The sequence below is a fragment of the Microtus oregoni genome, unplaced genomic scaffold (genome assembly GCF_018167655.1).
Source record: "Microtus oregoni isolate MIOR12 unplaced genomic scaffold, Mior012 000013F_ref0000133, whole genome shotgun sequence".
Classification (NCBI taxonomy): domain Eukaryota; kingdom Metazoa; phylum Chordata; class Mammalia; order Rodentia; family Cricetidae; genus Microtus; species Microtus oregoni.
In genome coordinates, this window is record NW_024543072.1 from 22,017,442 (window position 1) to 22,041,549 (window position 24,108).

The following is a 24,108-nucleotide window of genomic DNA, read 5'->3' on the forward strand; positions in this document are numbered from 1 at the left end:
AAGGAGAACAGGAGAATGCTGGAAAGGAGGAATCCCATTCTCCCCACTCCTGCCCAGACCACCAAGAAGCAGGATGTGATCTGCCCCACTGAAAAAGGTACTGAGCCACATGGCTAACAGATAAGAATTATGGGTTAATATAAGCTACAAAAGCTAATAAGTAGCCCGAGCTAATGGGCCAATCAGTTTTATAACTTACAGAGATCTCTGTGTGATTTTCTCTGGGACTTGCCGGCTGTGGGGTATTGGGCAGGACAGAAACCCCAACAATCAGGCCCCCTCATGTTACAACCTCCTGGCTTTTCTTCTTGATAAGTAAGCTAAAAGTGGGGGGCAAGCTCAATAAGTCTGAGCAACATCCCAGGGTGTTCTCCACTGGCTGTCAGTAACATTGTAGCCTTTAGTGTCCACTTCCTAGTGGAAATGTTTATAAAAAAGAAAGGGCTGAGGTTGACCAAAGGGATCATGAATTGTCCTGTAATCCAATTACATTGCTGTATCCACCAGTTGGGGAACTTTTTTATATTTTTTTATTGATTTTTATTGAGCTCTACATTTTTCTCTGCTCCCCTCCCTGCCTCTCCCCTCTCCTTCCACCCTCTCCCAAGGTCCCCATGTTCCCAATTTACTCAGGAGACTTCTACTTCCCATGTAAATTAGATCCATGTATGTCTCTCTTAGCATCCTCATTGTTGTCTAGATTCTCTGGGATTGTGATTTGTGGACTGGTTTTCTTTGCTTTATGTTTAAAAACAACTTATGAGTGAGTACATGTGATAATTGTTTTTCTGGGTCTGAGTTACCTCACTCAAAATGATGTTGTCTAGCTCTATCCATTTACCTGCAAAATTCAAGATGTCATTATTTTTTTCTGCTGTGTAGTACTCAACGGGGGAACTTTTAAGCCAGCAGTGGGACATGGGCAGCAGCAGTGTTTATGGGAATTATGTCATGACCATAGGGGCTCATTACTGATGCCCCATCAGTGCGGCCACGGTGGGAGCAGAGCTGTCTGCTGCCCTCCAGAGACAAGCTCCCTTGCAGAGAACAAATACCACCACCTACAAAGGAAGGTGAGCAAGCTGGCAGCACACAGGCTGTTGGACACTGGGAACTGTGGTGCCCATGCCTTTCAGAAGCTTCTCCAAGCCCTTCCCTTGAAGCACTTCCCAAAAAGAAGCCAAACAAGAAGTAGCATTCACACCTGTAATCCCAACACTCAGGAGGCCGCTGCTGGAGGGTTGTCAAGTTCAAGATTCAGACTGCGTAGGAATCGCCTAAGGTGTAGAAAGAACTGTTTGAAAAAGAAAAGATGAGGTGGAGAGGAGGGGAAGGGGAGGAGAAGGGAGAGAAAATGAAGGAGGAAGAAGGGGTGGAACTGGAAAAAGCTAATAGGGAAGAATGTGTATGTAAGTCAGATCACACCCAATGAAAAGAGTGCCTTGCTGGGTATCAACTGCAAGGACTTTTTCAAGGGCTGTGTAATGACGTCAGGAGACATTCAGAATGCTGCATTTGAGGAGAGCAAGATCAGAAATCTGAGATACTACATGATCTATATTGAAAGAAAGGAATGCACCCAGAGATAAAGAATAAACTAAATCAAATATGAACATGACTGGGTCATGACTTATATTTCTTTCTGTCTTCAGAGCTTATGTTGCTATTTTATTTATTAATTTATTGGAGTTTGTTTCATTTGTTCCGAGAGGGCACAGTTCAACTAAGTAGCCAAGACTGACCTTGAACTCATGACCCTCCTTCGGGAGGCTAGGACTACGTGCGGGAGCAACTCACCTAGCCTATGTATTTTGTGTGTTAAATGCTACTTTTCTTTTGAAAGAAAACCACATTTCCCTGGAGCTGACGCAAAATTACTTTCCTGCTCTAAGTACATAGAAAACGCCCCGCTTAGATTCTGGAATCTTTGCCTCTAGAATCTCTCATGGCTAGGTAAACATTTTCAAAATCTAAAAAGAAACAAAACCTGAAAGAAAAAAGTCATGCTCTCTGGAAGATTACCTAGGGTTGTTCATCACGTGCCCGGTGTCACCTGTCATACCACACCAGTGCTTAGTTGGTAGAAGAGCAGCTTCCTTCTGAAGGTGAATTTCCTGAATGATCATCAGAAATGAGGGCAGGGGCGAGGGAAGCTATTGACTAGCCTGTTTTCCATAGTATTCACCTCCCCACCCCCCCTCCCAGTCTACTCAGTAACTCCCAATCCCCATAGCCCACGGTGTCCCCAAGAGGTCACTTAACTTTCCTGAACTCCTCCAACTATCTTTACTTTCCCTCACACGGCAATGGGTGTGTTGTCCTTAATCTTTGGTGGGCTTTTGCACAGCAGCCTGTGATAGAATCACTGGCTGTCACAGCTGCATTCAATTCCCTTGAATGGCTGGGCGGGGCTAAATGCCAGAGCGGTTATCCAAAGTACTCATAGCCCTGGGTTTAATTCTTGGTGCCTGAAAGGAAGGGAAGGGAGAAGGGGAAAGGGAAGAGGGAATTGAAAAAGAAGTAGGAAGGGATAAGTAAGGACAGGGGGTATAGTGGCAGAACATTTGCCTTGTGTGGACAAGGCCATGGATTCAAGTCCTAGAACTGGAAGAAAAGAAAAAGAAGGGAAGGGGAGATGGGACAGTGACAAAGAGGGAAGAAAGGAAAGGAAGGGATTGGGATGTGGCTCAGTTGTAGTATTTGACTAGCTGTACCAGACCCTCAGCACCATTCCGGTGCCTCAAACCAAACCAAAGTTCAGGCAGTGTGCTCTGTTGTCTGTGTTTCCCATTTGCCCTGCCTTTGTTCCTTCCTCGAAAGAAGAGTGGGCATTGCCGAGGAGAAGTAGACAGTTCTCCTCGGGCCTGTCTTACACTGCAGTATCCAGAAGGGTTTCACCTCCATTCATACCCCATGCCCCAAACTGGCATTCCTCTGCGTAGCAGGTAGAGAAGGAAGCTGACCTCCCCGAGGGCTTTGCAGACCAGACTGGATGCTTTAACCTCTGCAGTGTTTCCAACGCCTCCAACACCCGTGACCATGAGCCCAAGCGCATCCTGCCTTCCCGTGTCGCACACAGCTGCCCCTGTACTTCCAGGGTGCTGGGCACTGTTCTAGAGAAAAGAGATCAGAGGGTAAATTAAGGCAGTCATTGAATCATTTATTTTCTCTGCAAATATACTGGTACAATGACTGTGTACAAGGCAGCATAAATCCACCCTTCTCAGTAAAGTCAAAACAGAATATGAAAATTGCCATTTTTTATTTAGCAAAGGCGCAGGGCCACACTCTGGCTGGAAGGGCGTGCTCTCTCCATTCTCATCTGGCCAAGGAAGAAGGGTGGCCTTCTGGCTGAAGTGATGTAACTCTGTGCTCCCATAAAGCCTGCTGTCATTACCATGATTCATGTGGCTGCTGGGAAGGGGGCCTGGGTTTGTGTGCAGTGGGCGAAGTAATCGGAGTGAGTGCGTCCCCCTCGAGACGGGATCAATCACTGTTCTAGAAGACGGTGACATTTTAGAGAGAAACTCTGAAGAAAATGTCATGCTTAAAAAATTAGATTCAAACACACTCGCTCCGGATTTATTTTTATTGCACTCAAATGGATACCCTGATTGATTACCAGCCTTACAAATGTTTAGTGCACTTCTCACTTCCCTAATAATCAGAATAATCTAATTTTCAACGTCATTTAATGTACTCCATTCAAGGTTATAATAGATCATATTTCTAACAAAGCACACCAATTACATAATGAATCATACAGGAGGGCCAGCATTCTGATTTCTCAAGTTCTAAGACCACGTCAAGCGAAGGCTTAGGAAACACATTCCTCTAAATGTGGCGTATGTCCCAAGTCTTTGCTGGCACTGGGTAGGGTTTCTTTCTCCTTGCTGTTGATTGAAAGACTTTTCCAGAAAGCTTCACTCTACACAAACATTCAGGGAAGGAAACAAGACTCAAGACCCTTGCACTACACATTATAGGTACATCTGGACAAAGGGACAGATGAGGGGGGGCTGATTGATCTTCTGTGGTCATTACTTCCTTTATGGATACATTCTGTCTGGAGGAATACTACGTTTTAGCTCTAAATATTTTCCTGATACCCCTCATAGCAGCTGCTGATGTTGTGGGCGTTTGAGGATAAGCCACGATCCTCTCATGGGGAGGGTGGCCTCTGTATTTAGAACCTAACATGTTGGATTATGTTGACATGTATTTCTCAAGAGATCTGCGTCACTTTGGGAAGCCAAATATGCTTTTTATATTTGTGCTTGGTGCCTACTCCCCGTGTCCAGATCTAGGGTAGTACTATAAATTCAGCGTGATTGCCTACCAGGTATAAAACGGTATTGGATCTTGGCAGTTATTAACAGCCCTAAAGGAAAGCTTCCTTTTAACTTTTGCTGTTGGTGAAGGGAATTTAGGTAAGGTGGCATGGTCCCGGGCCTGAAGGTATTTATAGCCCACAGGAAGAAGACTATACAGCAGGTGCACTGGACAGCTGATGGGGACATAGCCCTGTGAGAACCCCAGGAGCAGTGGAGTTCCCAGAAGGTGGAAACAGGAGCATGGAGATGTGTTCCGAATCCTGATGCGGACCGGCAAACGCAGCAGTGGGCTCCGAGGCTGGGGAAGTCGGGGCTGGGGGCTGGTCAGCATGCTTACACCACGTAGAATGATAACATGTGCTCCTCTCTCTCTTTCTCCCTCTCTCCCTCTCCCCCCCCCCCCCACCTCTGGATTTTCAAGACAAGGTTTCTCTGTATAGCTTGGAGCCTATCCTAGAATTCACTCTGTAGACCAAGCTGGTCTCTAACTTCACAGAGATCCTCCTGCCTCTGCCTCCCAAGTGCTGTGATTAAAGTCCTGTACCACCCCCACTCAGCACATGTGTGCATATTAAGGTGTTTGGCAAGTACGTCCTTGAAGGACCACAGCCCTCTGCATTTGGAGCTGACCTGAGAACCTGAAGATGGTCCCAGGTGCCACATTTTAGTGTTGACGGAGATTTCTGCCCTGCCTGGTCCTGCAGCCATTCAGTCCCAAAGAAACACACAGAGGCCTACATTAATTATAAACCGGTTGGCCTGTTAGCTCAGGCTTTTTATTAATTAATTCTTACATCTTACAGACAGACAATTTTCTTGCCCTAACCTCACATTGCAGACAAGATAGTGAGTGCTCTGTGGACTGTTACTGAACCCTTTCACATCAAGGGCTGCACCCTGAAGTCATTATCATTTTCCATCACAGCCTCCTCTGCCTATGCCGTGCCGGGGAGGCTGTTCACACTGGGAGGACGGCACTCTGGGGAAGGTGTCACACTGGTGAGAATGGTCCCCTGAGGAGGGTGTCACAGTGGGGAGAGTGTTTTGCACTGGTGAGGGTGTCACACTAGAGTGGACATTCGCATGTCGACATGTGGGGTCACTGGTTTGGAAGCATTTGCAAGTTCAGCCTTCCAGAACTGGATATGCAAGCTGTGACCAGTATTAGGCTAGGACAGCTACCATCCTAAGTGTTCAATGACTGGTTTCCTGGATTCTCTACCCGGTATAATGAACCACATGGGCTCCGGGGAAGAGAGACTTTCTTTTGAAAGAAAAATACCATTTAACAACAACACGGGCTGGACGGTACTACAGACTCTAAGGCCGAGGATTGTGCATTCAAGGTTAGCCTTGGAGTTCAAGGTCAGCAAGATCTGTGGATCAAAGCGTGTGCCTGTGAAGGTAGCTTTGTCTTCTGGAGCAAAGGTGCCCTATTAATGCAGCAAAGGTAGCTTTGTCTTCTGGAGCAAAGGTGCCCTATTAATGCATTACTCTCTGATGGACAGGGTAGCGTTGTCATAGAGAAGACAGGGTCTCTGCATCCTTCTTCCTCCCTGTGCGAGTTACAATACATACTTATGAGGGTCTCTTTCTAACTAAGTCAGTCCCAAGGAGGCTGGAGTCACAACCCTAGAGGATCTCTGAATGCCTAGGAAGGAAATGTTTCAGGAGGATGCCACCAGTGCTCCTGAATCACACTATCCCTGACACTGGCACGTTGAATGGGCTCTTTTCTGCGTGACTTCCATGCCAATGCTCCCACAAGCTGAGCACTTTCTACCTGGGTATTCACCAAACATTATTTGAGAGTATGTGCGTATTGTCATTGGTCCCCACTACACCTGACATGTTTGAGGGCGAATCTGATACCCTAAGAGCTGAAACATCACCCGCTTCTCCCAGACACCTCCAAACCACTACTCAGACCCCTGCCCCTTATTATGTTACCAAATTCTATTCACGCTTCCCCCTCAACCTAGCATGCTCTACATTTTGTTCATTGCAATTTGGTTCAAATGTCCCTTCTTTGGTGGCCATGTCTCTGGTCAGTCCCTCCTTCCTCTTGCTGATTGGGCAAAAGTCTATATATATCCCACATTCTGCTCCCGTGTGCGTGTTCTCAGGATGTAGCCACACAGTAATCTTGTGTTTAGGTTGGGGATGTTTGCATCTTCCCTCAGCCATGCATCTAGAGATGATGCAGACTGTTAGTTCAGATGAAGAAATTGGGAAAGGGGTTGGTGCTCATCACAGGACAGCAAAACAGCATCTGCATCGCTGGCAGCTAGTGTAAGGTGGAAAACAAACCAATGGGCGTCGTGGTGAGGGTTGTTTCCTTTCCTGTTAAACGTCCTGTTCCTCAACTTGCATTTGTTGCATATTCAGCTTCCTAACAACCAAGGGCAGTTTTCAGCTTAACAGTGCGCATATCAGAGTGTCCGGGGTCAGATTTGGTCGAAGGTTTTATCTTCCGAAAGTTTTCCTAGAACACAGCCCGGCAGCTCACACGCAATCCTCTTGCCTTCTGCGGTGCAGTCTCGGTTGAGCTGTAACGGGGACCATGACGACCCAGCAAACCTAAAGGATGTCTTCCGTGTCCGAAATCTTATGAGAAAGGTTGTTCTCTCCCCAAGTCCAGATGTGACTCTCTAGGGAACAGAGTGTCTTCGTCACTAGTACCTCAGGGTCATGCAGAACTAACCCTGCCTGTCACTGGGTCCCCAGAATACTGAAGGAAAAACTGTGTGAATGAGTGGTATCATTTAACTGACACACAGCTTTCTTGGCCTCGATGTTTAATTTGCAGAGAATTATTTTCCCCATCATAAACAATATTTGCATCTGCCCCATACCCATGCTATCGTCATTTCTCAGTTTTCTTGGGATGTTTCCAGGACACACTGCGAGTCTAAGATGGTGTCCCAGTCCTTATAAAGCTGTGTGATCTATTAATACACATACATGAACCACGTAAATTAAACCATTTCTAGAATATTTAGAATGCATGCTACAATGTAAATGCTATACAATGCCATGGCATATTATGTAAGAAAAACATGACAAGAAAAATAGTCTACGCATGTTCAGTACAGATACGCTGCTCCAACTTCTTTTCTTCTTGGGGTTGTTTGTAACTGGTATCATGAAGCTTGACAATAGCAAGGCAGGCCTGCTATGCCTGGCTCTGCCCTCTCTACACTCTGCTTGAAGGTACTTCTCCTCTACATAGGCACTTCTGCACTCACTTACACACACACACACACACACACACACACACATGCATGCACACATGTGCACGCGTGCACACACAGTGGGAGAGAGAGAGAGAGAGAGAGAGAGAGAGAGAGAGTTTTAAATCTGGCACTTGCATATGAGAGAAAATATGGCATTTGTCTTCCTGAGTCTGGTTTATTTCACGAGCCATACAGATCTTCAGTTCCATCCATTTTCCTGAAAAGGCTGTGATTTCATTTTTCTTTATGGTTAAATAGAATTCCACTGTGTATGTGTGCCACCTATTCCTTATCAGTTCATTGCCCGATGGCTGCCTCGGCTGGTTCCATTTTGTGGCTATTGCAAATGGTGCAGCAATGAACATGGCTGTGCCAGTGTCTCTGCTGCGTGTGGAAGAAGAGGTTTTCCCTTGCCCTCACTTCCTAACGCATTGCCCTGTCCATTGCTCACCCGTTCTCCTGCTCTGGGGTTCTCCCCAAGATTTGCCCTGACCAGATAGTAGAGTGGCTCAGTTTGTTCCCCATAGCAATCCACAAGCAAGAGTCTAGACAGGCTGGACAGCCTTTTATCCCAGCACACAGGAGGCAGAGTCAAGTGGAGCTCTGTGAGTTTGAGGCCAGCCTGGTCTACTGAGCAAGTTCCAGGACAGGCTCTAAAGCTACAGAGAAACCCTGTCTTGAAAAACAAGCAAAGAGTCTAGGTAGGCTGAGCTCCTCGTTTTTGGCAATTGGTCCCCAGATAATGCTACTCATGGTCAGTTTTGACACTGTCACGGTGAGTGTGGGGTGCAGATGCCCCTATGTGTGCACAGCATCCATATCTTGGATGTGCTCTTTTTTGTTCCCCCCCAAAAGGTCTGGTCCTGACTTTGCACTCATGCTGAGGACCCCACGCTGTGAGTGGCAGTCACAGAAAGTCCTTTATCACTGCCTGTTTGCTTTGCTCTACACTTCTCTTTGCAGACTCCAGGGAGTCTCTAGCTGGGGCCTCAGCAGATCTCAGTCTGATGGAAAGGGGAAGTCACAGTCCCCTGCTGCCTGTGAATGTGGGTTTGGTTGTGACAGGAAGGGCAAAGGAAAGAACTGTGAAGCTGGCGCTGGGATATCTGGGGTGTTGTTTCTCGGGATACTTTTCTGTCTTGCTTTGGCCCCTTGGCATAAACATTCCCGAGGGGGAGAAACTTAGATCTCTTTTAATAACAGACATTCAAGTATGTGATTCCAAATGAGGGCGAGAATGGCTAAGATGGCATGCTTCCTCTGCAGTGACTGTCCCCCGAGGCTCAGGATCAGTGGGACGGACAGAGGACTTGTGTGGTCTCAGCAGGATTCAGCCCTTTAATAGATTGACAACCTGAGGTGGTCTCTTCCTAGCGAAGAACTGCTTTGCTCACGCTGGAAGGCAAGCCGGCGACAGTGCTGAACAACATGGCACGGGCTTGTTTCTGCTGTGTGATCTTCTGACATGTTTTTTCCTAGGCCAGGGAGTGGTTCCTACATAGCATGCCAGGACAGCCAAGCCGAGAAGAGAAACTTCTTGCTGCGTTTGTGTGATAGACCCTGATCTTTCGAACAGGAGAAAGGTCTGGCAGTCATTTAGGAACAGTGTGTGGCTGTGGAAATAGAGGTGTCCGTGTTCAAGTCTTGCTTGTGTAGGCCAAGGATTGTGGGGCCTCTGAGATGCTCAGATTTAGCTGCTACATGTGTAACTTTTGAGTAGCAGCTCCTACATGGAGCTGTAGGAAAATTAAATAGCAGAATGTATGAGAAGCACTTAGCAGGGCGTGGGGCATCCCTCAGCCCTGAAGGGATGAGGTTAGCAATGAGGCAGGTGTTGCGCTGCTGTTGGGACTAGCTGTACTTAATGCTGTGACTAAGGCCAGAAGTCTAGGTCACACACCAGACTAGTGGTTTAAGAAGCAAGTCTACCAGTCCGCAGAAGGAGACCTTATGTGTGAGTGTCTACCAGGAGGCTAAAATGTTTCCAATCTTTGCTTTTTAAAAGTAAGGGCAAGGAATGATCAAGGATTCTGGTAGTGATTCTTATAGGTAGCCCTCCTTCCATCGTCCTTGCTGAACACACACACACACACACACACACACACACACACACACTCTCTCTCTCACATACACACACACTCACACACATACACACACATATACACACACACATGCACATACACACAACACTCATACAAATATACACACATACACACACTCACACTTATACACACACTCACACATACACATGCACACATATATACACACACAACAACACTCACACACACATACACACAATGCTCACACATACATACACATAACACATACACATTCATACACACACTTTCCCTCTAGTTCCCTGCCATATCTCCACTGTCTGCATCAGCACCCGACATACAGAAATAACTAAAATGTAGTTCCAAAATCAGAGTCTCATCCATATTCATTCCTAGGACTGGGAGAAAGGAAACACGGGCTCCTAAATTAGGATCAGCTAGCACTCTCTGCTCTACTGTTCCCATAGACATGCCTGTTTCCCAGGCTCCGGCCATGGCCAGTCACTTTCTGGGCTGAGGTCAAACTATCCAATTGCACACTCCACAGGACAACATGGGCACCTGGAATCCCACACATTTAACCTTGTCTGGCTCGTCCCTGCCCAAGGTGAGAGTTGTCACAGGCCCTGCCCAGCGTCCTTTGCTCTTGCTCCATCACACGATCCCTTCGTGATTCAGAACTTCCTCATGTCTGCTCTGGAGCTTCCTGCCTCCAGTGACCTCTGCCCCCAGCCATCTCTTCTCCAGGAACAGATGGACTCGTCCGTTACTGTGAGCGCCAGACACAACCCAGTGAACTTAAAACTCAAAGTCTCCTTGGCAAGACTCCCCAGCCTGCAGGGGAACCCTGAGCTATAGGCCTATATGTAGCCTGATGTCCAATCCCTGCACATTGCCATGATGTCCATCCGTCCAGGTTGCTCCTGACACCTCTATAAGCAAGTACCTTCCAAGCTCTCTCAGAAGGGGCTCCCATGGCCTCTACAAAAGATCTCTTACAGCTCTGTGGTAGATTTAGATGGCCTTTTCTCTCATAAATGCAGGTAGGTGGTTTACTGACTGCCTCTACAGGCTTACTGAAGAAAGCCGTGTTTCCAAATGCTGTCTCATTTGTTTCATGAGCTGATTTTTTTAAATATTTTCTCCTTAATTTTTAGAATAATCTTAGGAAGTACCAGCTTTCCATATAGTTTTTTTCTGGTTTTAGTTTTATTTTAGTGTTTGTGGAAGGGGGTACAGGGGACGTAGTGTATGTGCGTGTATGATATGTATGTTTGGTAGATGTAGCATGTATGTGCTGTGTATGTGTGGTATGTGTGTGGTGGGGGGGTGTGAGAAGAGGGTGTGGGCTGTAGTGTATATGTGTGTATGTGTGTATGTGTGTGTGGTATGTGTAGTATGTGTGGTGTGTATTGTGTGTGTGTAGTGTGTGGGTGTGCGAGGGGTGCGGGGTGTAGTATATATGTGTGTGGTATGTGTAGTATGTATGTGTGGTGTGTATTGTGGTGTGTGGTGTATGTGTATGTGCAGTGTGTGTGTGTCCACTGAAGGCATGGAGAGGTCTTTCGTCATCTAAATGAAGCACACAGTAGGAGCACCCACACATCCAAACATAGATTATTCTTCTCATGGCTCAGATTTGAAAGTGTGCACGAGATTCTCCATATTAATATGCTAGATGGGACATTAATGTTCCAAATGTTAGCAAACATCTGGAAAACCAGGGGCCACTTTTCCATCCCTCAGATGACTTATAGATGCAGGTCACATGGGCCTTCTAGACAGCTTACGTGGTTGACTATTATAAGTGTGTTCATTCCTGGCGTGAGGACGACCACCCCCCACCAAATGTCTAAAGACCCACCAATGAGTGTTTCATATGTGCAAGGACAGGCAGGGCAGCAACAACTGTGGAGCTCAACTCATGCTGTGAATGTACAGTGTGAAGTGGCCCCTAAACTCTGCTCCCCACATTGGAGCAAGGTAAAAGACCATGTGTGGTGTTGCACTCCTTCAGTCCCAGCACTTAGAAGGCAGAGGTAGAGGCAGGTGGATCTCTGTGAGCTTGTGCCCAGCCTGATCTACATAGCAAGTTCCAGGACAGCCAGAGCTACCCAGAGAGACCCTGATCAAAAATAATTAAGTAAGTAAATAAAGAAAGAATATAGAAACAAGGCGAGCAGTGGGTGACACTTTGTTCAGAGTCAGAAGGCTAAGCCAGGCCCAGTTTCTTCCTCCATTCCACTGTCCTGTTAAGGCCATGGCCTCAGCCTCCATCTACACAGGACAGCTCTTCCAAGCACAAGGTCAGAGATGCAAAATTCTCCCTGAAGTAGCCCCTTGCTGCCAGAGGAATAGAGCAAAGGACCCCCAGCCAGCAAGGAAAAGTTGTGAAAACCCTGTAATCCCTCAGTTTCACATGTGTGGTGCCTGCTCTTACACAGCACGGCACACTAGAATGTTCTCTTTGCCCTCTGAGCCCAGGCTGGGGTGGGCAGGATAATCGGTTGGTTGCTTTGAGCTTGTTTGCTTTGCCGTCCCGGGAATGAAAGCACACATTGCATTAAGTGCAAGAGGAAGCCCTTCCCATGACCCAGGCTCCTTTCTCTACTCTTTCTCTGAGACAGGGTCTCACTGTATTGTCCCAGCTGGCCTTAAACCTTTGATTCTCCTGCTGAAGTTTCTGCTGTGACTTGAGAAGACAGGCACTTGTCACTAAGCCTGTCTTCTTTGCCCTTGTTTGTAGGGTCAAACTGAAAATGATTCCTGGAGTTCACATGTCACTGAAAGAGAGACTCACTGTCGTAAACCATAGCCCTGCAAACATGACGAGTGGAAGAACACACCCAACCCAACAGGGGTGACCACACCTGCTGAGATGAAGGAACGGGGGGAGTGGAATGATGTCCACGTGCAAAGTTAGGGGCTTCATTGCTAACAGTCACATGGGGAAGGATGTGTTTAGAATTGTCTCCTTGGTATCATTTAGTATAAAGTAATTTGAGAAGCATTTGGCCTCTGGACATGGTAGTATACAGGGCTCTCTTCTGTCGCTTGGAGTAGCTTTAGGAAGTTGGTTCAGGCCATAAGGACCTTGCTCAACTTTTGTAACGCTACATCCAGATTGATTCCTCTGTATTTGACTATCTAAAGAATTCTGTCAGTGCCCCCTGACTGCTCCCTGGCATAGTGGACACCCACTTGGCAGTTGCGGGGGTGTGGAGTCACCTGTGCAAGTCCTTAACACAAGTGCAACTATGTGGCATGCTTGGGGATAGGTGGAGTTGCTGAAATCAAGGTCCCAAGGAATGAAAATGCTTCACTATACAGACGCTGAAGGTGCTCTGGCCTTGGGCTGGTTCAATAGCACCTGAAACCACAGGGAAAGAAAGCCCAGCCTCTGACTCACCAGAATTCACCTTTCTCTGCATGTCTGGGTTCCCACCAGTGTATGTGTGGCACATGCTTTATTAGAAGACAGGCAGCCTCCGCCTTCCAGGACAGCATGCAGTGGAGGACGCACTCTGGCACCGTTCAGCCCACCTTCACACAGGGACCGTCCTCCTGAGGTGCCTGTGCACCGACCACTCAGTCCTTAAGTTCTGGGAGAAGTAGTCTCAGCAGTTAGTGATGCAGGCAGGTCCCTGCCTTCAGGTCCTTGGAGTTCATTTACGCAAGCAATCCAGAAAACAGTCTTTAGATGCGGATTAGACCATACTTCTGTGTTCTCCTCTTGAGCATCTCAGTACAGCAGTTACTGGACGGCTTCAGACCAGCTGTGACCCGTTATCCGTGCAGTTGGCAAGGAGCAGAGGGGTCAGATTGTGTGGGTTTCAGACTGTAATTTCAAGCAAGAATAAATAGGCCATTGAGCTTCCTTTGCTAAACTGAGTATGGAAAAAGTCTTTGCAAACAAGATGCACCATGGGTGGCCTTTTCTCTTGTTGGGGACAAGGTTTCAGGAAAGCCCGGTTTTCCTCTTCCTGGGTCCATGTGGGGCCTGCAGCTCTCTCACGTTTCCTGCATTCAATTTTTATCGTGTGTATGAAAGTCAATATTCCAGATACATGCACAAGTGCACACATTAAAACGAACGTGGCTTCATTTATTTCCATGATTAGACATTCAGATAAAAGTGCTCGGGTGTCTGTTTTCATATTCATAGGTCGGGTCTGTACATCAGAGGGATTTGTAGAAGTGACACTTTCATTACATCCATTTCATTTCAATATGATAGCGGATCGTAAATACGTTACTTTCGTGCCACCAAATCTGATTTGTAGCACTTGGCCCTTCGGCAGGAGAATGCCTGGTGTTTATGAAGCACCTTTACTCTAAGAAGCGCTTTGCAAACATTGGGCCAGGCCCTATCACACGTGCATAAATCACCCTCCTGGCCACTGGCGGGACAGGAGCACTCAATGACTCCTCTGCAGACCACTAGGTGACGGCAAGGCTGTTAATTTTAGGAGGCAACAGCTCAGATGAACTCTGTACACATCCATGCCCCCCCCCCGAGGGATGGAACTCCATATTTAGTCACCCATCCTTCTTGCCATTCACTGTGAGTTGGGCTGTATTAAGCTTCGGGAATATCGAGGCAATAAAATAAAGCCTGGTGTTTCCTATAGTCTCTAGAGCAGCAGGGCGAATTGCGGGCTCTGATACAAGCTGACAACGGATGTCCCTATATCCCCACACACTGTCTTCTCAGGGGCAGACTGGTGGGAAGCGGCTTGTCAGGCCCCATGGCCGTTGTGAAGGGGTAGCTGTGTGCTTTGTGGGAGAGAGAAGTTTGAGGCTGTCGCAAATCATAGTTCCACACCTTAGGCTCCCAGAGAAAGGGATCATGGACTCTCTGCCCACAGCCCTCACTGCTTCTCAGTGAGGACCTCATAGTGAGCATCATCATCTGGGAGGACCCTCACACAGCGTCTGGCACCCAGAGTTCTCATTTCTTCCCAGAACTTCATAATCACTTTGTGTGGCAGTCATCACACAGAACACAGCACTGAAGACCCACGGGAACCAGCCAGGTCACCCAACAAGATGCAGGGCTGCCACCGGATCCATATCTTCTGCATTCTCCCAGGTTGCCGTGAGACATGGAGGATGCTGTCAGGTTACAATAAACAGTCCAGGGTTCAGGTTGCAGTAGATATGATAACAGGACCGCTGCTTCTGGGAGGTTTCATCTCTCTAGTGTCCAGAAGAGCTCCATGCAGAGGCAGAGGCCTTGGGGAAACAGCACATTGATTTCTGGGAACAGCTACTCCAGAGAAGGCCCAGGGCCTGCTTGGTTCCTTGGCAGTCCCCCCCTTTTCTTCTTTTCTGTGTATTCTGTGGAAATTTAGCTCCATTGTTTTCAAGAAGGGGGTTTTCGATCTCTAGAAAGGGAAAGATGAGGGGCTGCTGGCCCAGTTCCCGTGGGATTTTATGAGTTTAAGATATTGGTGGCCCCTCGCTAGAACTGCCCTGCTGTGTGTTTGAGGTCAAAGGTGACAACTGGCCTCTGGTTCTGGTCAGGGTTGTTGACTATCTGTTCAGAGAAACTCTCTCCAAAAGGCACATAGTGTAGGGTCAGTTGTGCAAAGGTGTATCCTTCAGTGTGCCATGTTCATGGAATTATCAGCTCTGAACCACTATGAAGTCCAGATACCTTCCCGTCTTCAAGGAGAAACCCTACAATCACGATTCCTTCCCCAATCTCCCTCCCTCCAACCCACCCTTCCCAACCATTGCTGTCTGTCTATGGATATTGCATACAAATGGGACATGGTGTGGTGGTTTGAAAGAGAACGACCCTCAAAGGGAGTGATATTATTAGGAGGTGTGTCTTTGTTGGAATGGGTGTGGTCTTGTTGAAGGAAGTGTGTCATCATGGAGGCAGGCTTTGAGGTCTCCTATATGCTCAAGATACCACTGAGTATCTCAGAGCACTTCCTGTTGCCTTTGGATCAAGATGTAGAATTCTCTAGTACCATGTCTGCCTGCACGCTGCCACCACCACCACTGTATTCCCAGCTGCCGTGCTCCCTGCCCTGATGATAATGGACCAGTCCTCTGGAACTGGAAGCTGCCAGCACAAGTGAATGTTTTCCTTTATAAGAGTTGTCATGGTCGTGGTGTCTCCTCACAGCAATAGAAACCCTAGCTAAGACAGAAGTTGGTACCAGGGACTGGGATATGGTTGTGATAGACCTGACCATGTTTTGTTTGAAGGAATATGAATGTTGGGACTGTGGATTAGAAAAGCAATTTAATGCTTTAAGCTTTTCTTATGGGGCCATCCTAGTTGGAACATGGAAGACAGAGGTGTTGAGTGTGATCTGAGCTGTGGGTACCTGTACCAAGAGGTTTCTAAGGAGAAGAATTTTAGTACATTACCTAGAAATCATTCTTGTGATGTTTTGGTGAAGAATGTGACTGTTTTTTACCCTTGTCTGAAAAGTCTGCCTGGGGCTAAAGTGAAGAGTTTTGGATTCATTCCCTTGGCAGAGGAACTCCCAAAACAGGCTAATATAGACTATTGTGTGGTTACCAGTGTTAACTCTAAGGAAGATTTATAATGAAAAGGAGAAAGCTGAGCAAGGGAAAATATTTGAAGGAAAAAGTAACATCAGGAAGTGGAATGGAGCTAAATCCTACCTTCAAGGAGATAAACAGGTTTAGAAATGGAATAAAGGGAGTGGTGACCTCAGGGCAAGATCCCATCCAGCTAAATTTCCAAGGTGTGAAAAGAAATTAAAGAGCTGGGTGAGATGGTGCACACCTTTAATCCCAGCACTCCTGAGGCAGAGGCTGGCAGATCTCTTGGGTTTGAGACCAGTCTGGTCCACAGAGGAAGCCCCAAAAGAGCCAAGCTCAGGTAGAGAAGCTAGGCATCAGAAAAAGAAAACTGGTGAAGATTTGAAAGATCTGTGAGTTCAAGGCCAGCTTGGTCTACAAATCCAGTTTCAGGACAGCCAAGCTTAGGCAGTGAAGGAAACCATCAAAAAGAGAAACTTGGTTAAGATGTAAGTGAATGAGGGGGCTGTGTTCCAGCCCCCGTAAGCAGCAGAACCTGGCAGCTTTGGACCCATGGTTCTGGGTTAAGGACAGAAGAAAGGGGCTATGGAATTTTCTCCCGTGCCTAAAGAAAGCAGCTGAGGCCAGGCATGTGTCAGGGGTGTCCCCAAGTGGAAGCCTAGAGAGGCCATAGCATCTGTGAAGTTAGAGCCTGGACTGCTTTGAAGACCACAAGATGTTAGAAATGCCAGAGACCCAGGGTGCCTGCCACAGAAAACTGCTAACAGGGAGAAACCAGCCCAAAAGAAAGAAGTGTGTTACAACCAACAAAGCTGGAAGGAGTTGGAGATCGGAAGTTTGATGTCAGACATGGAGATGCAGAGTTTGAAGTTTGCCTCGCTGGTTTTCAATATTGCTTTTGTCCAGTATTTTTCCAGTATGCTCCCTTCCCTATGTTTTGGAATGGTAATGTATATCCTGTGCCATTATATGTTGGAATTATATCATCTGCTTTTTTATTTTGATTTTACAAGTAATTACAGCTAAGAGATTGAATGAATTTCAGAAGAGACTTTGAACTTTAGACTTCTAAATAACTCTGGAACTGTTATAGATGATAGGAACTTTTGAAGTTGGACTGAAGGCAATTTTACGTTGTGACTAAAAGCCTTTGAGGGATAGAGAGTGGAATGTGGTTGTTTCAAAGAAAAAGACCCCCCAAAGGGTCACTATTAGGAGATGTGACCTTGTTGGAGGAAGTGTGTCCCTGTGGAGGCCTCATATATGCTCAAGATACTGCTAAGTATCTAAGAACACTTCCTGTTGTCCATTGATCAAGACATTGAATTCCCTAGCATTATGTCTGCCTTCACGCTGCCACACTCCCAGATGCCATCCCTACCATGATTATAACGGGTCAAGCCTCTGGAACAGTAAGCTGCCATGGTCATGGTGTCTCTTCACAGCAATAGAAACCCTAAGACACAAGGCCTTCAGCAACTGGCTTCTCCTCTTGGCACAGTTCTCAGAACTCATCCACAGTGTGAACTGCGTCAATATTTCATTTCCTTCAATAATCAAGCAAAATTCTGCAGTATGATGGGCCATTTGGCTTATTGCTGTCCACAGATGGGCAAGTGGACCGTTCTGTCCCAAGGCTGTTGGGGTGGCGGTAGGAATGGTGGGATTCGTGGTTGCATTTGTCATGCATATTGCTGCAACGTTAGTTCTCTGTGGTGTGCGTCAGGAAAAGAGTTGCTGGGGCCATGTGGTACCTGGAGGGACTATCAAAGTTCTCTCAGGGCAGTTTGGGAAAGACTCTTGTTGCTTAGGTTTGACCCTTGTGTTGGCTAAAGTGGAGGTGTGTCAGAGGAGAGGGCTAATGTCTCCTACAAGAGCCTGAAACATCTACATGCAAGCCTTCAGGATACAGTATCCTCTCCCTGGCAGAATAACATTCCTTGAAAGAGCCTAGGGGCCACCATCCTGCCATTCTGGGCTGCCCACCTCATTGTGTGCTGATTCTGCTGTGTTGTGTCTATATATACACACACACTTTACAACATGAGGTATTTCACCCCATCCCCACATCTCCAAAGAAGGTCTGTCTAGTCACAGAGCTGCAAGGGAATCCACAAAGCCCTGCTTGGGCCTCTGTTTCTCCATCGTCCAGGCACTGAGAAGGAAGGTACCAGCCTGTGTTCTCCTGGGTGTCCACTTCCTTGATAGTAAGTGGATCCGGTAAAGAGAGAACTTGGCCGCTCTGCCACCTTGAAAGGGGATTAGGTGAATTCTGTAGTCAGACCTCCAGGTTCAGGTATCGAGACACCTACAGAGTGCTCCTCTTCCCAGAAGTGCTCCCTCCTGGCTCTGTGAACTGCTTACCCTGACAATGACCTCTCTGTGCCATTGATGGCTCTCACTTCCTTCCCCTCCTCCCCCTCCCCATCCTGTCTCCCCTGTCATGAACCCCCTCCCCATCTGCTGTCCACACAGAGCCTGAGCACTCTCCTGGTATGGATGCTGCGTGTCCTGATGACCTATGTGCCCTTAGGGAGGCAGCCAAGCCAAATCCTCTTATGCCGATCAGATTATACCCTGGGTCATCCTGTATCACACATGCCCAGGTCACGCTGGCATCGTACACATCTAGGTAGCTGGGGTTCTGACACCCCAGTGAACGTGGACTCCCTGGAGGGGTCATGTGATCTGATATCATTTGTTTGCCTCCCTGAGTTTTGGGTTCCTTCCAGGAGCTATAGTTTGGCAGTGTGCTCACTTACAACCATGGGGAGAGCTGGCCCTGGGAGGGAGGAGGCTGCCCCATAGCTCTGAGTCATGAAGCCTTCTGTATGCCACGTCCTGCTGGGCCAGGATGTGCCAGGGCCAAGTGGCACCTCTCTGCTGAGGTCTAGCCAGCCACAGTGACCTGGAACTGGGTCTCTGAATGAATGGTAGCATGAATACAGTTGTTTTGGTGGAGGATTTTGTACTGTTTTAAATAGCATTATAAATATGGGATATTGCTTGGTTCACATGGGAAGTCTAAGCCTAATGCGGAAAGGGACACAGACCACAGCCTTATCACCCTCTTCTTAAGTACCAGTTAGTTGATCTGAAAAAAAAAAAGTAAAGAAATGAGACTGCTCAGACAGACCACACCTCGCTATGAAGCAACTTTGCTGAGGGACCTGTCATGACCTGTCAGCCAGGGCTCCTTTGATGCAATAAATACTGTGACCAAAAGCAAATTGTGGGATGGGTTGCATCATCATCCAGGTAATATTATGTCAATAAGGGGAGTCATGGCAGGAAATTAATCAGGACAGGAACCTGGAAGCAGGAACTGAAGCAGAGATCTCAGAGGGATGCTGCTTACTGGCTTGCTCTGCACGGCTTGCTCAACCTACTTTCTTATAACTGCTCGTCAGGGGTGAACCGGGCTCCCCCACGTCAGTCACTCATCAAGATATGCCCTATAAGCTTCCTTACAGGCAATCTGACTGAGGCGATTTCTCAGTTGAGTTGAAGAGTTATCTTCTTCCCAGATAACTCTAGCTTGTGACAAGTTGATGTGAACAAACAAATCACCACCAGGCCAGAGCAGGATCCTTGAAGTTCGACCACTCAGGACACCCTAGGACCCTTCCCACTCATGGCACGCAGCCTACATTGGAACTTCTTACGGGTCAGGCTTACACAGACTGTGCACACTGTGTGTGCACACTGGGCACCGAGAGAGGCAGGCGTGGTTCTGCCAGAGGCATCCAGGTTCCCAGCAGAGAGCAACTCCCTCCTCTCCTGCTGCTCCTATTCCAAGTGTCAGGGCTGGGAGCGGAGGCTTCTTGCTCAGGTGCGTGACCTAGCCCTCCCTGACCTCTCATCTCCCTTTTCCAGCCGTCAGGAATGACAGGAACAAGAAAAAGAAGGAGCCTTCAAAGCAGGAGTGCACCGAGAGCTATGAGATGACCGCGGAGCTGGACGACCTCACAGAGAAGATCCGTAAAGCCCACCAAGAAACCTTCCCCTCACTCTGCCAGCTGGGTAAATACACCACGGTAAGAGCCACCTACCCAGGATGCCAGGGGCGTGGGCACAGGCCCTTGGGCACCCACATAGTTTCCATGTAGTTTCCTGTGCTTGGCAAGGATGCTTGGTCCGTCTAGCCCTGGGCCTGCCTGGCAGCCAGGCAGGATACCCGGTGGTTCTCCCACCGGTAGCATCAGGACAGGGGCTAAGGCAGTTCACCACGAGCGCCTACCATGTGATGTGATGGGTTGCATGCTAAGCACAGGCAGTACAAATTAGTTGTGCTTGTGTCTCTTGTTGGGGATTCTGGTCTGCTCAAGTCGGAAATTTAGCATTTAGGTTGCAGCAGACACCTTACCTGGAGGGGTTCTGGGGTTCATCTTTTAAATATCAATCCAGCTATAGATTCCAGGCAGGATTGTGGGGCCGCCAATTCTCTGTGTCACAGTCTGGCTTCTAGGAGGGGTGTGCATCATCACAAGAAAGCCTAGAAGGGTACGGGACAGGGCAATCTGGGCCCCATGAATAGGTGGTCCCATGTGTTCCACTCATTGGTGAGAAGTGAGAAGTAGCTTTTACTAAGGTTACAAATCAAGAAAGGGGCGGAGAAAGGGGTAAGAATTGGTGGGAAACTTCAGTTGGAGGATGCTCCAGGTAGGCTCATGGGACTTTGAATTTTCCAAGGCAGGTCAGCCTATATTGTATTCTATAAAGTACACTCCCAGTTTGTGGCACACACTGGGCACTCAGGAGATGCTTGAGGGATGAATGCAGAGATGCAATTAGACTACTGTTCTGCCCTCTTTCAATGGTTCGTATTGCCTGTATTGCTGACGAGAAAATGTGCCTAAGGATTCCCCATCTCTAGTTTGGTAAAAGGCATGCCAGGAAAATAAAAACATGAAAATCCTTAGGCTAAAAAGAAACCATGATCATTTCAGGAAGGAACAGGGACAGTGAGGAGAGGAAATTTGAGACCACATTTGAGGGATACATGGTGTCCTGGGCTTGGATGTTAGTGCCTACCAGTAAATGGCAGAGCTGGCTTGGGCAGCTTGGTGCTGGGGCATGCCAGTTGGGTGCCCCAGGCTCCTATGGGAGCAGAGGCTATGGTAATACAAGGCAATGGGTTCCCTGGCCAAGCAGAGAATCGTGCATGCGTGGAAGCTGAGAAGGATGGAGCATGGCACTTCCTAAGCCCAAAGACAGCAGAGGCAGGTGGCGATCCTGAGCAGCCACGGGTTCCAACTCCCTGGGAATGGCTGGAAGCTTTCCAGGAGTTTCTGGAATGCTGGAGCAGCTCTATCAGACCACACTGAAAAGCCACAGCTCAGAATGACATTTGGAGGCCTTTTCTGCCTTCAACAGGAGAAGCAGAAATGCTGGCCTGCCTGCTGGGCCAAGCCTAGACCCCATCGTTTGGGGGTTCATTGTCCTAGTCCAGAGCAGGACAAAGCTGGGTGGCACCAGGAAATTGTCCTTTTTCACATGGGATTGACTCAAAGACTGGAAAGGGCAGGTATCTCAGAGCCAAGAGTCACGTCTCGCTCAGCTCTCCTCAGCTATGCGGTGTGACCAAATGACTTCTCTCCTAGCCACGATCTCACCTGTCCTTAGAGTGCTGTCATGGTTGGGAGGACAAATTGAGATGATTCTAGAACACTCCTGGAAGAGGACCTGGCATGTGGCAGGGACATGGCAGAAACACCACCCAGCACATAGCCATCCCCTGGATGGGGACGGCCTCGGGCTCAGCAGGTGACAGCCCGTGAGGGGATGACTAATGAGGAGCGCCAGCGTGCAGGATGTTCCCCCCTTTGAAAACAGTTACCAACAGCCACATCACGGGCACCATATCATTGTATCGGGCCAAGTGTGGAGGTGAACCTTAGCCTGAAAGGTAGACACTGGTCAGGCCGGGGCAAAGGGCACAGCTGGAAACAGCACCTGGTATGATGGCAGACTGTGCCAAGAAGAGCGAGAAGCAGGAAAGGGGGAAACATCCAGAGCCTTCAAAGTCTTTCCACATCCATAATGGAGGACATTTGACAGACAATCTTTGTTTTGTGGCCATCACCTTTGCGGCCGGTATTTACCAAACAGTCACCATTTGCAGGAACCGTGAGCAGGACCCTCATCCCTTTCTCCTCCTGAGACCCTGTGAGTGGGGCCCCTTGGCCCTATGTACACATGGGCAAACCGAGCCGTTAAAGGAGCAAACATTCTCCTCTGTTTAGAGGTCCAGTAGCAGACACAGGACAAACTGTACCGTATGCAGTGGCTTAGGCAGACAGAGCTCGGGCCTGTAGGAATCCACAAACCACACTCCCAACACCAGAAAAGGTATGGCCATCAGAGGAGGCAGGTCCCCTGGAGAGGACTGGGAGATGCAGAGCAGGAGAGGCAACCCCGAGGATAACCCACTCCAGGGACCATATTCTACTGACCAGGGACTCTTCTCCATGTGGCGGGGTCTAAACATGGCCTGGTCAGGCCTCCCTACCCTGACACACAAGGTCAAATCTCCCAGTTGAGACTGGTGGCGGTGGCCTCCTCTAGGGACCCACATCCACGTGTGGCCTTTGTCCCTGTGAGATCACTCACACATAAGGCACAGCTCTCAAAAGGCAGTCCCCAAGCTCAGATAAGCAGCCTCTGTAGAGAAACACCCCAGCCTCCTTGCCATCTTGGTAGGGATGAACTGAGATTTTCTGCCAGCGTTCTTCAGCAAGGTCCAGCCCCGGCTACCTCATAGTGGGCATCCCCAACTCACTCCAGCTTCCTTTCCTGTAATATTGGCTCTCCTTCCAGACAAGTGCCATCCAAATCTTAGTTTAAAGACTGGAGGCTGTCCATGTAGCTTCCTGGACCCCTTCCCATGCACCCAGCTTTGGGGCCAACCTACTGTGTTAGTTCCGTGTTGCAGGGTCAAAATGTCCAACAGAAGCAACTCAAGGGAGGAAATACTTATTTTGATTCATATTTGCAGAGCATGTGACATGGTAGAGAAGTGGGGGGGTACTCACTCACGGCAGGTGAGGTGGAGAGGGAGTGGGAGTGGGGGTACTCACTCACGGCAGAGGAGGATGTGGTTGATGTGACCAAGAAGCCAAAGTTACAGCAAGGAACAGTGACTGGATAAGACTTTCATAGTTTAGCCACTAGTGGCCCTGACCCTGCTACCACTCTACCTCATCAATGAATTTTTTTCCCACGGTCTCCAGAGACAGCATCATCTGCCTGGGACCAAGTGATTAGACATGAACCAACAGGGAACATTTCAAATTTAAAGCAAAATTGAGGCTCAAGCTCTCTGTGGGGGACCTTTTCAGTAGAAGGGGAGAGAAAGAAATAGAAGTTCCTCAGAGGCCAGCTCCTCCCTGCTGGGCAGCAGGACAGTCTTGAGGATAGTGTATCCATGGCCGCTGTCCCTCGCTGCTCCAGGCACCTCTCGCTGCTCCTTTCTTTGTGCCATCTCTGCACAGATCTGGCTTGCTTTCCAGCACATGGGACTTGCAATCCTTTCTGGAAGCAGGTGGGGATGCCCATAAATAACAGGGGCCGCAGCACGCATCCTCTGCACGCTCCCGGTTCCGAGCCCAGCCTTTGGTAAAAGCTTTTTATAGGGAGGCAGTTGCTTCAAAGGCAAGCAACTTCCTGCCCCTTTCCTGGGGCAGCACACATATCAGGCACCTTCGGCATAAGTGGGCAGGGAGGAATCAGACAGCAGACAACCAACTGGACAGGTCTTTCTCGGGGGCTCTTAATTCCCAAGTTATCGTTAGTCCAGTAGGGATCCATTGGCAGGTTCCAGGGAGAAGAAGCAAGAATGGATGAGGGAAGTCCACACACCCACTGTCCTCTGCCCCAGACCTGAGCAGGACACCCACCAGCAGGCTCTCAGCTTTGTCTCATGCTGCTCAGGTCACACGCACAGCGTCCCTT

The 24,108-nt window shown here is 48.3% G+C and overlaps 1 protein-coding gene across 4 annotated transcripts in view; it reads left to right on the forward strand.

The window, feature by feature from the left end:
* The window catches only part of Rarb (retinoic acid receptor beta), a 648,568-nt gene that overhangs the window by 613,869 nt on the left and 10,591 nt on the right, over positions 1 to 24,108 (forward strand). For all 4 annotated transcript variants that reach the window (XM_041662944.1, XM_041662945.1, XM_041662946.1 and 1 more), the window contains one exon: positions 20,032 to 20,192. In XM_041662944.1, the coding sequence (XP_041518878.1) occupies positions 20,032 to 20,192 (161 nt within the window). The remainder of the gene's footprint in view (positions 1 to 20,031; positions 20,193 to 24,108) is intronic.